This window comes from Diceros bicornis, chromosome 25 (genome assembly GCF_020826845.1).
Source record: "Diceros bicornis minor isolate mBicDic1 chromosome 25, mDicBic1.mat.cur, whole genome shotgun sequence".
Classification (NCBI taxonomy): Eukaryota; Metazoa; Chordata; class Mammalia; order Perissodactyla; family Rhinocerotidae; genus Diceros; species Diceros bicornis.
The window spans coordinates 21,678,669-21,692,049 of record NC_080764.1 but is presented as its reverse complement, the minus strand read 5'-3'; the positions used below and the strand labels follow the sequence as shown (position 1 = coordinate 21,692,049).

Here is a 13,381-nt window from a genome sequence, read left to right as displayed (position 1 = left end):
TTTGTAATGCTGAAAAAAAATCTTCACACAATCTGATTTCCCTCCCCCTCTGCTTTTTCTGTCTGTCTTTTTTAGGGAAAACCAAAACCAGAATTAACTTGGAAGAAGGATGGTGCAGAAATTGATAAGAATCAAATAAACATTCGCAACTCTGAGACTGATACCATCATATTTATCAGAAAAGCGGAGAGAAGCCACTCTGGAAAATACGATCTGCAAGTCAAAGTGGAAAAATTCATGGAAACCGCATCAATCGATATCCAGATCATTGGTAGGTTTGGAAGAAGGAACTAGAATGTTCTTGCAAAGCAGTATTTGGACTAATTGTCCTTGTCACTAAGGCAAGAGTAAGAATTTTTGTTAGGCAGGCTCTACACAAAATTCTTTTTTTTAGAATTTTTTTTTAAATAGATAAATTAGTAAGATTTGTTAGCATTTCAAAATAATTTTTCACTGACTAAAAGAAGTCATCATGGAAGACTTAGGGCATATATATTAAAAAAAATTAATGTGTGTACTTTTTAGTGAAAACCATCTGTACTGCTTTACAATCCAGTTCTCTCTTACTCTGTTTCTCAACTCTTTGATGATAAAACTATTCCTATATTGAATTCTTGCATAAAAAATATTATAGAGTCTCGATATAATTTAAGATATTTCTTACTACACCTAAAATTTTCTAATAATAAAGTTTTAGTGGAGAAAGAAAAATTTTTATTATATATAAGGAAGATGTACCTACACAAAGCTAAACAATTAAACACTGAATTGGTTGATCCTGCAGGACTAGTTAGATACTTGCCTGTTCAAATAGGTTAGTTCTTACTTCTGTCTGGAGTTAGTGGAATAGAGGGAGGATCTCTTACAGATGGACTTCATTCACTTGAGCTGTTCTATAACTTTTGCAATGTCAAGAAATAAATTTAAAAGCAGAGCTAGAAGTCTTGTCTCCAATCATTTTTATTACTATATTTCAGCAAATTTGCTAAAACTAGAGGTTCTCTAACGGAAGGAGCGACTTCCTGTGGCAAGCCTTCACTTGGGTGAAATTTCATGTCCTTTAAGCACTCTTTTCGAATTGGCTAAATCTTCTTGATTTTTGTTAAATTGAGGGGAGTGTCAAGGCCACTCTGTACGCTTGGATCTGGCCTGGCTCCATTCAATGGAACCCCCGGTGGTAAGGTCTGGAAAAGCACTGACTCCCGTAACACAGGGAGGGACATTTTTTTTTTCCTACTTTGCCATGTAATTACTTTATCAGGTAGTTATAAGTGCCTAGCGCATCACTTGCACATCCAGAGTGCTCAATAAATAGTGACAATTATTATTTTGTTATTTTATTAGTCCCAAGTTTATGTATCTGCCATGACTGTAAAAATCTAGCAAGGCCATTTACTGTTAGGGAGCAAGTGTTTGAAAAGTCAACATGAACTTGAAGACAAAGTGGATTTGGGGTGCAACTGGGAAGTTGAACTGAGGAAAGACAGGCAGTGGTGAAAACAGGAGCTAGAAAACTGTGCTTGTAGACACTCACTGTTGGTAATTGTGGAAAGAAAGGGAGGATTATCACAGTGGTTTCCCCCACTGAGTCCATGAAGACTGCTGGTTAAATCTCCTTTGAAAGAGAGAACAACATTACCAGAAAGCACACTGGAGTTTGCTTTTTTCAGTCTGACATTTCCTATAGAAATAATTATAATTGCATTTTAATACCTGAAAAATATTTCAGGGCAGAAAGAGGGATGATTACAGTGAGAAGTATAGTAGATGTGAAATTTCTCTAAAAAAATTAAGAAATACTGTGCAAATATATAATATGATTTTGTCCTTCCTTGCACCTCTCTGCATGATTTTTTGGGGGGGCCTCCCGATCAAGACTTAGTTTTCTTGACTCTTTGGCCTTCCTAACGTTACTGCAATTTACTGGAAGGTCAGAGTTCACAAAAATTCATGTGGTGCAGAAAGTAAAGTGAGGAAAGACTTTATTTCCTCATTAATGTATTTTACTTACATAAAGTGGAAACACTTGATAAACACAAATAAATCTTGGAGGGAGAGTTGGCAGAGTGGTAAAAAACAGTTTTCCTCACTCCCATTAAAGGTGCCTTTTGGGTACAACAGAGGAACCCACTCACCAGCTGTGGGCCTCAGTGCCTCTCACCAAAAGCGGGAGCTGCTCAGCCCAGGTGGGCTCTAAGATTTCAAGTCCAGTGTCAGCTTACAATTCCCATTAGGCAGGGTAGCCTGGTGAATCATTGCCATAGACTGTCCCTGGAGGCAGGGTTAATGAGGTTTGAAGTTTTGTTTAAATTTTCTTTTCAAAATCCTTTTCTTTCCACAAAGGTGAAAGTCAAGAGTTTCCAGATAAGCTTAGCTGGACTGCATTCCAATTCTCTGAATTTTAAGAATGGTGAAAGAAATGTGGGTAGAAATGCAGGGAGGGAAGAGCATTTTTAAATATCCTCCTGTACCAAGGTATAGGGTGGGAGGGAAAGTGACCTCACAGTGATGCCATGAATTCATCCTACAGACCGTCCGGGTCCGCCCCAAGTGGTGAAGATTGAAGACGTCTGGGGAGAGAATGTTGCTTTATCATGGGCACCACCAAAGGATGATGGAAATGCTGCCATTACAGGGTACACGATCCAGAAGGCTGACAAGAAGAGCATGGTAAGGTGTGGCTTTCTCAGTCCAGCAGCAGCAAAATCACATTTATTCAGAGGTAAAGGGGAAGGCATGAGGTCCTCTCTGGTGAGGCCCCCATGGGGGGCTGTGGAGACGTGATGGGGTGTAGCGAAAAGGGTAAGGCCTTTGGATCCACAGAGAGTTGAACTGGAATCCCAGCATTGCCACTTAAGACCACATGTACATGCGCAGTCACTTAACCTCTTTGATCTCCATTTTCCTTATCTTTAATATAGGGAGACAAATACTTACTTTGCTTATCGTGAAGCTAAAACTATATAAAGCAGCTGGTGCAATGCTCAATGGAATTCAAAAAATCCATTTCTTCAACAAATATTTACTCACTCTGAATTCTGACTCAGATTTACACCCATGCAACTCTTTATCTTTGTAAAATAAATGTTGGATAGCGTGGACAAAAAGAGCCAATTATAAAAGAAAGATTCTAAAGGGAACAGCATGTGCAAGGGTCCTGGAGGGAAAGAGCTCACGGTGTTCAAGAAGCAACCCAGTTAGAGTATGAATTATTATTACCTGTATTGTATAGATGAAGAAACTGAGGCTCAGAAACGATAAATGACTTGCTGGAGATAACCAGATTTTAAATCTAAAAGTCTAGGTCTTTCTGAGTTAGAATCCATCCACTGTACCCTACTGCTGCCCTAACTGCAAGTGAATGAATGAATAAAGGAATCTTTGGACACACAATGGCATGGAGTCATTTTTCATTCTCATAGGGAGAGTGAAACATCATACTGAATGATATTGATAGGAAGTCTCTAGGCGTTTACCCTAGTAGATCTCAGTAAGAACTTAGGTTATGAAGTTACGTCGGATTAATAGAAGAAGGGGAGAGGGTTGAAAAGGGCAGTCTAACTAATAGCAATGGATTTCAAACCTCTCCTTTCCATAAACTAGTTCTAGCATGTGTTTTTTTTTTCCCTGGATGGGTGTTATATGACAAAATAAGATTTGGCATTTAAAGCAGCATTTTTCAGCTAAACCTGGACAGCTCAAGAGGTAAATCAATGCATGACTTTGCAAGAAAAGTATCTGAACATCTTGGATTTCCTTAGCAATGAGAGCTCTTCTTTGGAGCTTGGCCCAGATACTGGCGTTGAATCCAGGGTACCATGGTTCCTATAGAGAGCCCCTCAGGCGGCTCCCCCATTCTTCCACCCCCAGCATACTTGCCCAACATTTGTCTTCTTAGATATCCAGTCAAGTCGAGGTGAGCCAGGACTTTCCTGCTGCTTCATGTGACTGAGGTCTGCCTAACGGGGAATAATCCCCAACCCCTGCACCCCTGTATTTCTGTTGCATTTCAGCAGGGGCAGACCAATAGAACAGAAGGTACTCACTCTGCCCAGTGCACTTCCCAAGAGATCACCAGGCCATTGTCTCATTGTAGCTACAGATGCTTTTCTTCACTTGAATTCCTATACCCATTCATATCTTCCGTAAACATTGTTTTCATTACATGTGCCAACATGTTCGTTTATTCATTCATTTACTACATGTTGAGCACTGTTCTAGCTGCTGGATTAAAAAAAAAAAAAACAAGACGGCTCCTGCTCTCGGAGCACTACAGCCTAGACAAGAAGAAAGATGTAAAACCAAATGATAAAACAATATAATAATTGTTGGAATAAAGGTTTGCATAAAGTGCTTTGGGAATACAGGAGGGCATAACTACCTTTGTCTGGTGTCTTAACAATATCCAAAATATAGAGATTATGATGACCCCTAAAACTTGCAAGGAAAATCCTTTTCCTTTATAAACTTATTGCCAGCAAATGTATTTTCTCAATTAGTGGTATAAAATATGTCATACGTGTGGTTTTCTACTGGTTGCAAGATTAACTTTGAAACCATTGTATTTCTTGGTATGGTGAGGAAAAAATTGAAAAAAGTTAATATAGCTTTAGCTTCTCATTCATTCATTTATTCAAGTGTTCAATAAACAGTTATTTTGTGTGCAGTACCTACCCTGTGCCAGGTGCAGTAATAAGCACAGGGGATACAAGGGTGAGGTAAAAAGTCCATTTTTACCATCATGGTGTGTCCTTTCCAGTGCGGGAGGTAGAGAGTAAACATAGAAAATAGTAAATATATAATTTAAGGTAGCAAATGCTGTGAAGAAAAGTTAACCAGGGTAAGGTGACCAACGTGGTACAGATGGAGTCGTTGGAGGGTGGACAGTTAGGGAGGAGATGCTACCTGAGCAAAGACCTGAAAAAACCTAAGTTAATAATATTAGGCAAACTTATTGGACAAGATTAATTTTTCTCTAGTGATTTAGTTTCATCTCTTCCTCAGAATAGATAAGTTGGCACTAAAATTTTATAATTATACTTTGTTGTACAAGAGATAGACAGGTAGGTAGACAGATGATAGACACTGTACAGTTATGAAGACATATAAAGGTAGTAATTGACGTCTAGGGTATATGAATCTAATGTGTAAATGAAGATTAAATTACATAATCAAGTGAAAATCAATTATAAAGTATTAAACAAATTAAATGTACATTGTTATTACTCTCAGTACAAAAATTAGTGCTATTTTTCTTTTAGTTAATGAAACATCCATATTATTTATTCTAAACCAGTGGAATAGTTGTGTATTTTTAGATGATTTTCCTCAAATTATTATTTTTTTCTTTCAGGAATGGTTCACTGTCATTGAGCATTATCACCGAACCAGTGCCACCATTTCTGAACTGGTCATAGGAAACGAATATTACTTCCGGGTCTTTGCTGAAAACATGTGCGGCCTCAGTGAGGATGCAACGATGACTAAAGAGAGCGCCGTGATTGCCAAGGACGGTGAGTAGGAAGCAGACTCGACATTTGGAAACCTTGGTTTTCAATGACTAGACAGAGAAGACTAAGAGAAGAAGAAATGTAATGAAAGGGAAAAAGAAAATGATAAATTCACATTTTTAAATTATGGTAAAAATGTCCAAGTGAAATTTTAATTTTACAAGTAAAATTTTTAAGAAAAATTATATTATTATTGCATTTTTAAAAATACAAACTTTAATTCATTCCAACTTCTGGGCAGTGGGTCTGTAAATGGCTAAAATGACAGGAATAGGAAAAAGTAGACATTTGCTTCTTGAGCCTGGGTTACTTATTCTCGGACATCTTCCATGGAGCTACACATGAGCCCCACTCTGCAAGGAGAGGGAAAGCTGAATTCCTCCCCTATCATTTCATGTCCTCATTAACCGCTGTCCTTCAAGCTCTTCCTCATTGTTTTCACATTAGAGCACATTGCTGATCAAAATACTCAGACACCGAACTCTTCTCAAAATTTGTTCAGTTTCAGATGACCACTCTGGCTTTCTGCCCGCTGTGTGATTGGCTGTAGGTTTGTACCCTTTGGAATGAATGCCGTGTGGCTTTCACTCACGTTTTTACATGTTGCAGGGGAGTTTTAATCATGAGTAAAGTATGCCAAGGAAAATATATTTTCAGGCCAATTTGTATATTTCTAACGCTTGTTTTTAAGGTAAAATCTACAAAAATCCAGTGTATGAAGACTTCGATTTCACAGAGGCGCCCATGTTCACCCAGCCTTTGGTTAACACTTATGCTGTAGCTGGTTACAATGCCACCCTGAATTGCAGTGTGAGAGGAAATCCTAAGGTACCATGGTTTTTTTTTTTATCACATTAAATTTGAGTTAATCTCACACTCCGTCTTTTATATTTGCCATGTTGTAATTATAAGTAATAATATAAACTAATCTTCTAGCTGCTATTTGTGTCTTTTTCTGGGATAGAAAGGGGGTTCAGTGTGGTGCTGATGGATAATTAAGTACACTATTTAAATGTAGTAATAAAAAATGCTTATATTTCTTTACTAAGAGATAGTTTCTAAGGTAAAACCAAACCACCCATTTTTACAAAAACTAAGAGGTAAGGAGATGGAAATAATATTGTTTCACCTGAAAAATTAGGTGATAATATTGATTCATCAAGTTTTCTGAACTAGATTAAAGCAAATAATGATGATGATATAATGCAAGGAAAAATTTTAAATGTGCTGTTATAAGGGTGCAGAGTACCAGGAAGGGAAAAATCACATTTGATTGAAGAGATTTAGACAGGTTTTTTAAAATACAAGCTTTTGAAAAGAACAACAAATTAATGAATGTTGCCCATTGAGATATCTATTCCTGGGTGGCACGGAGGGAAAGTGCCCTAGAATTTGGAAAAATTGCAAATAGTAGTATTTTTCCTACATATACCATGAACAGAAATAGGGAAGAAAAGAGAGAAGCCAAACTGAGGATGGGAGGAAGATGCTGAATTCCTGTTTAGTTAGAAGTGATGCTGGTACATCCAGATGGGAATGACCAGTGGGCAGAGGAGAGGTTCACTGGAGCTTAGGAGAAAGGCCAGGGCTGGGACTCTCAGTTTAGGAGTCCCCAGGCACGGGGGGGGGCTACATTCCACCCCTTACAGCAGAAGCTCTAGGAAGGAATTTCATCGAGGAAGGAGAGTAGTGTGCAAAAAGCCAAGGACCAAAGTATGAGCCTCAGTGAATGCTCTCATTTGAAAGGCAGAAGGAGAAAGATGACAGTGTGAAAGAGACAGGGTCTGAGCAAGGCAAAGTCATGTAAGAGGTGGAAGTGAGAATGTGGAGGGTGTGTTTTTACCTAAGGAATGAGAAGACAATATGAGAAAAGAGTGGAGGGTCGACAATGTCAAATGTAGTTCAGAGGTCAAGCAGAATGGAGTCACCTTCCTGGGCAATAGGGTCACTACTGTTCTTGAATTATGTGGTTGGAGTAGATCCATTGCCACCTGATAACACATACAGATGTCAGAAGAGAGATTAAATGGTGAGGTGACATAAGCAGCCCATCATGGGTTAGAAAAGAATATCAGGAAAAGGAAGTAGAGAAAATCAGATGGTTATGACACCTTATGGGGATTCTCTGAAAAATGCCTAGCAATACACACTGTCTAGGATGAGTTAAGCTAATGGACCTGTAGATCAAATTTAAATGTAACTGAATCTGTTTGGGAAGATTACCCCAGAGCTGTCCTCTGAGCAAATCTGGCTTGCTTCTTCAGAACTGCTCATTGGCTTTCTTGCCAAGCATTAAGTAGAATTTTAATTTGAAAGAAACAGTGCTTCAGTAGCTGTGAATTCTTCTTAGATGTACTTTCTTTCTAAGCCATGCTTTAAAATTCTGTCACTGGCTTTGATGGTCAATTACTATGCTAAGTACCAGATATGATTTGACCTAATTTACTTCAACCTTAACTTCAGCCCAAAATAACCTGGATGAAAAACAAAGTTGTTATTGTGGATGACCCAAGATACAGGATGTTCAGCAATCAAGGGGTCTGTACTCTGGAGATTAGAAAGCCCAGCCCCTATGACGGAGGCACTTACAGCTGCAAAGCAGTCAATGACCTTGGGACAGTGGAGATCGAATGCAAACTGGAGGTGAAAGGTATGACATCCAAGATCTTGTGTATAGACTAAAATGAAAGAAAATCATTTAGTTATTGTCCTTACTGCAAAATCCAAACTGCTTGCCAAAATATTCTGGGGTGGGGGAGGAAGTGGGGAGAAAATTCGGGGAGAGAGGACATTTTTACATTCTGCGTTCACTCTGATTCGTTGACGGCTACTTTATTATTTAAGTGGACATTTTTATCTCTTGCAATTCTTCTTAACTAAAGGAATATTTAATTTCAGTGGAATGCTAGTTTGTGCACAGCATGGCAAGAATGAATAAAGTCAAGGGGTTATTGCTTTGGTGCTATAGTCCATCTATAAATAGAAGCCTAGTACAAAAACTCATCTAATGAAACTGCAATTAAGAAATTTACACTATTTTTAATGAGTTTACTATTTTGTGAAACTTCCAATATATATGTGGGTAAGTTTGCTAATTTAGTGTTTAATATTACACGTATAGACTATAGTATACGCATATTATAACCAGTTGCGTTTAAAATCTCACTAGAGAATTTCCGTTTATAATTATGCATGTTATTTATACTAGTTTTTAGAAGTGTTGCAACTCATGTAAACCAAGAAAACATATAAGGATTTATGTGGTAGAAAAGTCTCAGCATAACCTGTCATCTTAATCAATTTTAATATTAATTGGGTATAATTTTTATACTGAAGTTTTTTCTTGACAATCAAAACCTACTTTGGGACACCATTAAAACTCCTAAGCTGTCAGTCATCATTATGAAATAATAAGTGACATGATCCTAACATCTTTTCTCTTGTTATCTTATTGTATTGTGTTGCCATTCTGTGATAATTGAAGTCTTTATTTTTCCTACCTCTCTATAATGAGGAAATTATGATCTAAAAGTGAAAAGGATAACTTTATAAATATCTGTTTTATAAAAAACATAGTAAGTGCTTAGGGTATTTATGTAAAAAAAAAAAAGAGTTTTTTAGTCCTAAATTTAGAATAAATATAGTAGAGACACTTCTTGAAAAAAAATTTTTCCTTTTATCACTTTTAAAAACCAGCATTCTTTCTCTTATGACTTCTGTTCCTCCTCAGGTAATACAGCAAAGCAGATTCATGAATGATAGGAAAAACTTTTTAAAATTTTTTCCTCTCCAATGTAAAGCATATAATATTCTTAGAAAATTTCAAACCTTACTATTGAGATACTGCTTGTAATTTAAATATTATTATTTTAGCTGTTTCTTAGCTTCAAATGCAGGTTAAGGTCACAATTGCAAACACATGTGGTTTCTAAACTCCTAGCCTTATTAGTTCCAAGATATTGTTGGTACTTATGTTTCAACATCCAGAAAACAAACAAAAAAACCCAGTACCACTTCTGCGTGCTTTGAAAATAATTAGATGTTGCTAATGATGATTTCATAGATGGTTCGGCATTTGTGATCCTCCATACAAGCAAATAATGTTATGCATATAGATGATATGTTCTTAATAGTAATTGTATAGTAAATTGTATAGTAATTGAGTTAAGTAATATAAATTATGTTTTCTAGTACATAAGTTCCTAATAAGGTGTCAATTGTGGTATATTGGTAAAAGCTTTTGGTCCTAAAAGTAAAGCCAAGATTGTTTATCATCAGATTGTTATCTGATAATAGGTGACTTGAATCAAGTTAAGCTGTGAAAAAAAATAAAGGTAAGAATGTCAACCGAGAATAAATAAATACTGGTACAAATATTCTAATTCTGCAGTGATTTATCAAGGAGTAAATACCCCTGGACAACCAGTCTTCCTGGAGGGGCAGCAACAGGTTTTTTAAAGTTGATATCCCACGATATTTCTTCTTTCCGTTCCATTCCTCTTACATGAAATAGCACTTTGCATGTAAAGCTTGACTTTCTCATTTGCTTTTAATTGTATTTCTTAGCAGCTCATGGCATACAATGTTTATGCCATGAACAAGGAAGGCCAAATTATTCAAGGATATTAAGTAATGTAGGAACTAAGTTTTCTCAGAAAACTAAGTACCGTACCGCAGGTCCCCATGAAGAAAGCCAGAAAGCTTACATTTGAAGATAACCTCATTTTTGACATAAGATTATCAAAATTTGGGAATCAGTGATATTTCTTTAATATTTTCATTTTCAAATGTAGAGAGATATGTTGTTCTTCCTTGAAGATAGTTTCCAGTGTAGGTTCCTTAGATTCATGTTGAAATTCAGAAAACTGAACATTTTTAATTGCTAAGTTGTAGCAAAAGTGTTCTAGGCATTTTGGTGGGGAGAGGACATAAACAAAAATAGATCCAATATTTGGAAATTTTTATATTTCATATTTTCAGTGAAAAATTCTCCAGTAGACTATCTATAATCCATCTATCTGCTGGACATTTTAAATATTTTCATGGGACCAAAATTATTTCATATATTCATGAATTTAAAAGGAAAGAAAATTCTAGGCCCCATTACTAAACAGACTAAGTGATAAATGAGTCCTATTATATACATATGATTTACCCCCATTTGGAAGAATGAATTAACAAGTTCTTTGGGGCTGGGTTAGCGACTAGTTGTAAACTTTAATGACGTAGATTTATGCCTGAGTTTACAATATTTGCTCTCTGAATTCCCAGAGATAATGTCCGCTTTCAAAAAAGGAAAGAATTAGGGCTCTTTCTTTAAAGTTTTGTAAATTACATTTTCTAGCCTAAGTTTGTTTAAGCCTTGCGTTTATTTAGATCAGTCATATGTAATCAGTTAAGAATACAATATTATAGAATACACTAGTCTAATGTTTATATCTACTTGATAATTTTGCCTTTTAGAATTTCAACATATATATATGTACACTAATGCTTTGTCTATTGCCTATGTTTTTCTTTTGTTGAAAAACACAATATATATATGTTGTAGGGTTGTTTTTTTTTTTTAAGCTAATGGTTTGGAAGCTCTTACCATAAATATTCACTGTACCATCAAATTTGCTTTGCCACCTATTCAGGCAAAGTGGTTGTGCGTATTAATAAATGTTTTACATATTAATGATCCTTTTGCAGTGACTGGATCCCTGCCCTTCATTCCATGTGCTTCTATTTTCCTACGTCTTTCACATGACTAAGGATTAATGAAATCACCTCATTATAATCGTGACCATAATTTCATCCAACAAATACTCAACTTTGGTTTTAGCACTTTATTAATGCTTACAACTTCTCTCTCTCTTTCTCTCTCTTTTCCTTAGTCGTAGCACAGTAAGGATTTTTGAATGTATATTATCATCTAAGGTAAGCTTTCATATGGTTTTGGCATATGAAGCTTATGACTGTCATAAGCCATACAAAGCCTGTGGTGTATGGCATGATTTTCATTATGTAATCCAATGAAAATAGACTATTTAAAATCTCTAACTTTGTAGTTTTAATTTGTATTTCAGTATCGTGAAATTAACAGCTAGTACTTATTCATCACAATCTCCTGTTGACATGAAGCAAGTTGTTGAATGCAGTAGAGCATGAATTAAAGCATTTAATGTAGATGAAAATGAGTGATACTCAAGCATTCTGAACTCTTTGCATCAAGGAATGGACATGTACATAAATGGCATCATTTCTACCAATATGTGACTTGAATTTTTTTTTTAAAAAAAGGAGAATGACTTTCCCAAATTTGCATTAAAGTAGTTTTAAGAATGTTCAAATGGCATGCTGTTTTTGTCTGGACGTGAATTTATTAGCAAGTAGTGAAACACTTCTCTAAAGGACCATGAATTTTTATAGTTTCATGGGTTCTCTTGTGAAGGGTACTTGTACTTTTTAAATGTAATTCAGAAACACAGAAGGTAAGTATGAAATAATTGTAGGTGTTTCTCTCACCTTTAGAAGGTATTGGACAGGTTTTACTATTTTTAACAAAATATTTCCAATTTTTGCACTTTTTGACAGTGTATAAATAGCCAAAGTTAAAGGAGTAGTCCTTTTTTCTTCTCCAATGTGCTTGAATTAGAACGCTTTGTGCTTAATTAAAAAGAACATTAATGAACTGGAAACAGTTCTTCCCGCTGATTCATAACATGGTATGCATTTATTCTGCCATTCACCCAGAACACTTGAATCTTCTATAGAGGAATCCCAAAACCTCAAAGTATTGCTCAAAGAGCAATAAATACTTTCCAACCAGTTAGGAATTTAAACTAAGATTGAATAATAATAGGGAACAAAAAACTGCTATGGGTCTGCGGGGAACTTGCTTTTCCTTCTGGATGCCAAGTGCTTTAAATTCTAAATGTACTAAACTCAAGAGATTTCCAAGTAGGGACTGAATGAATCTTTGTAACTAACCGGAACACAATTAGTCACATTTCCAGGCAGCTAGTCAAGAAATATTATTTCAACGATTTTTCACGTAGATGTTCTTGACTTTGCCTTTTCCTTTGTGTCCTCTCTAGGTGGCCTTTCCTTCTGCAGGCTCCTCTTGCAAGGCGTGCCTCCTAACATAATTGATTCATATTTGCGAGACGTGCACTCAAGCAATCCTGAGGAATACTAAGGGCCTGGGCACAGCCTCTCTGCGCTCCACTGCTTTGAAATCTGGTTGCAATGAGAAAGCATTTTCTGTTTTTTCCACCAGGCACCCAAGTGTGGTCATTTTCTTTCCTCCTAATGTTGAAGAAAAAAAAATGTTTGCATGGATTGCTTAATTAAAAATTGCAAACAAAAATCTCATTTGAAGTCAGCATTTTGGTCTTTATTGTCTGTGCTTGGGCACTGTACTTTACAAAAAAGCAAGCTATAGAATAAGAAAAAGCAGTTATTTTTAGTTTAAAATAGTAGGCTGTAAATGCTTTTTTTCTTCCCCCAGAGTAAAACATATAGTACAATCCACCATGTAGGATCTTGAAAACCTATCTTTCTCTTGATCTAATGGATTTTTCTAAGCAAAACAGAGTTGTTTATTTCCCAGAGCCCTGCTCAACACCAGTGGCTCTATGCCCTTTTTCCCATTTGAATTCACTAAAAGACTTCTTAAAGTCTTTCAGACAAGTTTTCTCAACAGAAGAGAAAATGTATTCAATAAATGGCACAATAAATCTGAAGTGTTTATGATGAAATGACATGGTCTTCGTTTGTGTGTTTGGGGTTGTGTGATCAGACAGAACTGAAAACAAAAGCCTGGGAGTCAGGATGCTACCAAACTCAGGCCTGACCCCCACTGTGCCTCTGGCATGGCATCCTGG

At 36.3% G+C, this 13,381-nt stretch overlaps 1 protein-coding gene across 7 annotated transcripts in view; it reads left to right on the top strand.

The window, feature by feature from the left end:
- MYBPC1 (myosin binding protein C1) overlaps nucleotides 1-12,869 on the top strand; it is a 91,137-nt gene extending 78,268 nt beyond the window's left edge. For all 7 annotated transcript variants that reach the window (XM_058568567.1, XM_058568564.1, XM_058568568.1 and 4 more), the window contains 6 exons: nucleotides 76-271; nucleotides 2,531-2,670; nucleotides 5,354-5,513; nucleotides 6,202-6,338; nucleotides 7,974-8,160; nucleotides 12,593-12,869. In XM_058568567.1, the coding sequence (XP_058424550.1) occupies nucleotides 76-271; nucleotides 2,531-2,670; nucleotides 5,354-5,513; nucleotides 6,202-6,338; nucleotides 7,974-8,160; nucleotides 12,593-12,693 (921 nt within the window). In that variant the 3' untranslated portion in view covers nucleotides 12,694-12,869. The remainder of the gene's footprint in view (nucleotides 1-75; nucleotides 272-2,530; nucleotides 2,671-5,353; nucleotides 5,514-6,201; nucleotides 6,339-7,973; nucleotides 8,161-12,592) is intronic.
- The last annotated feature ends 512 nt before the right edge of the window (nucleotides 12,870-13,381 follow it).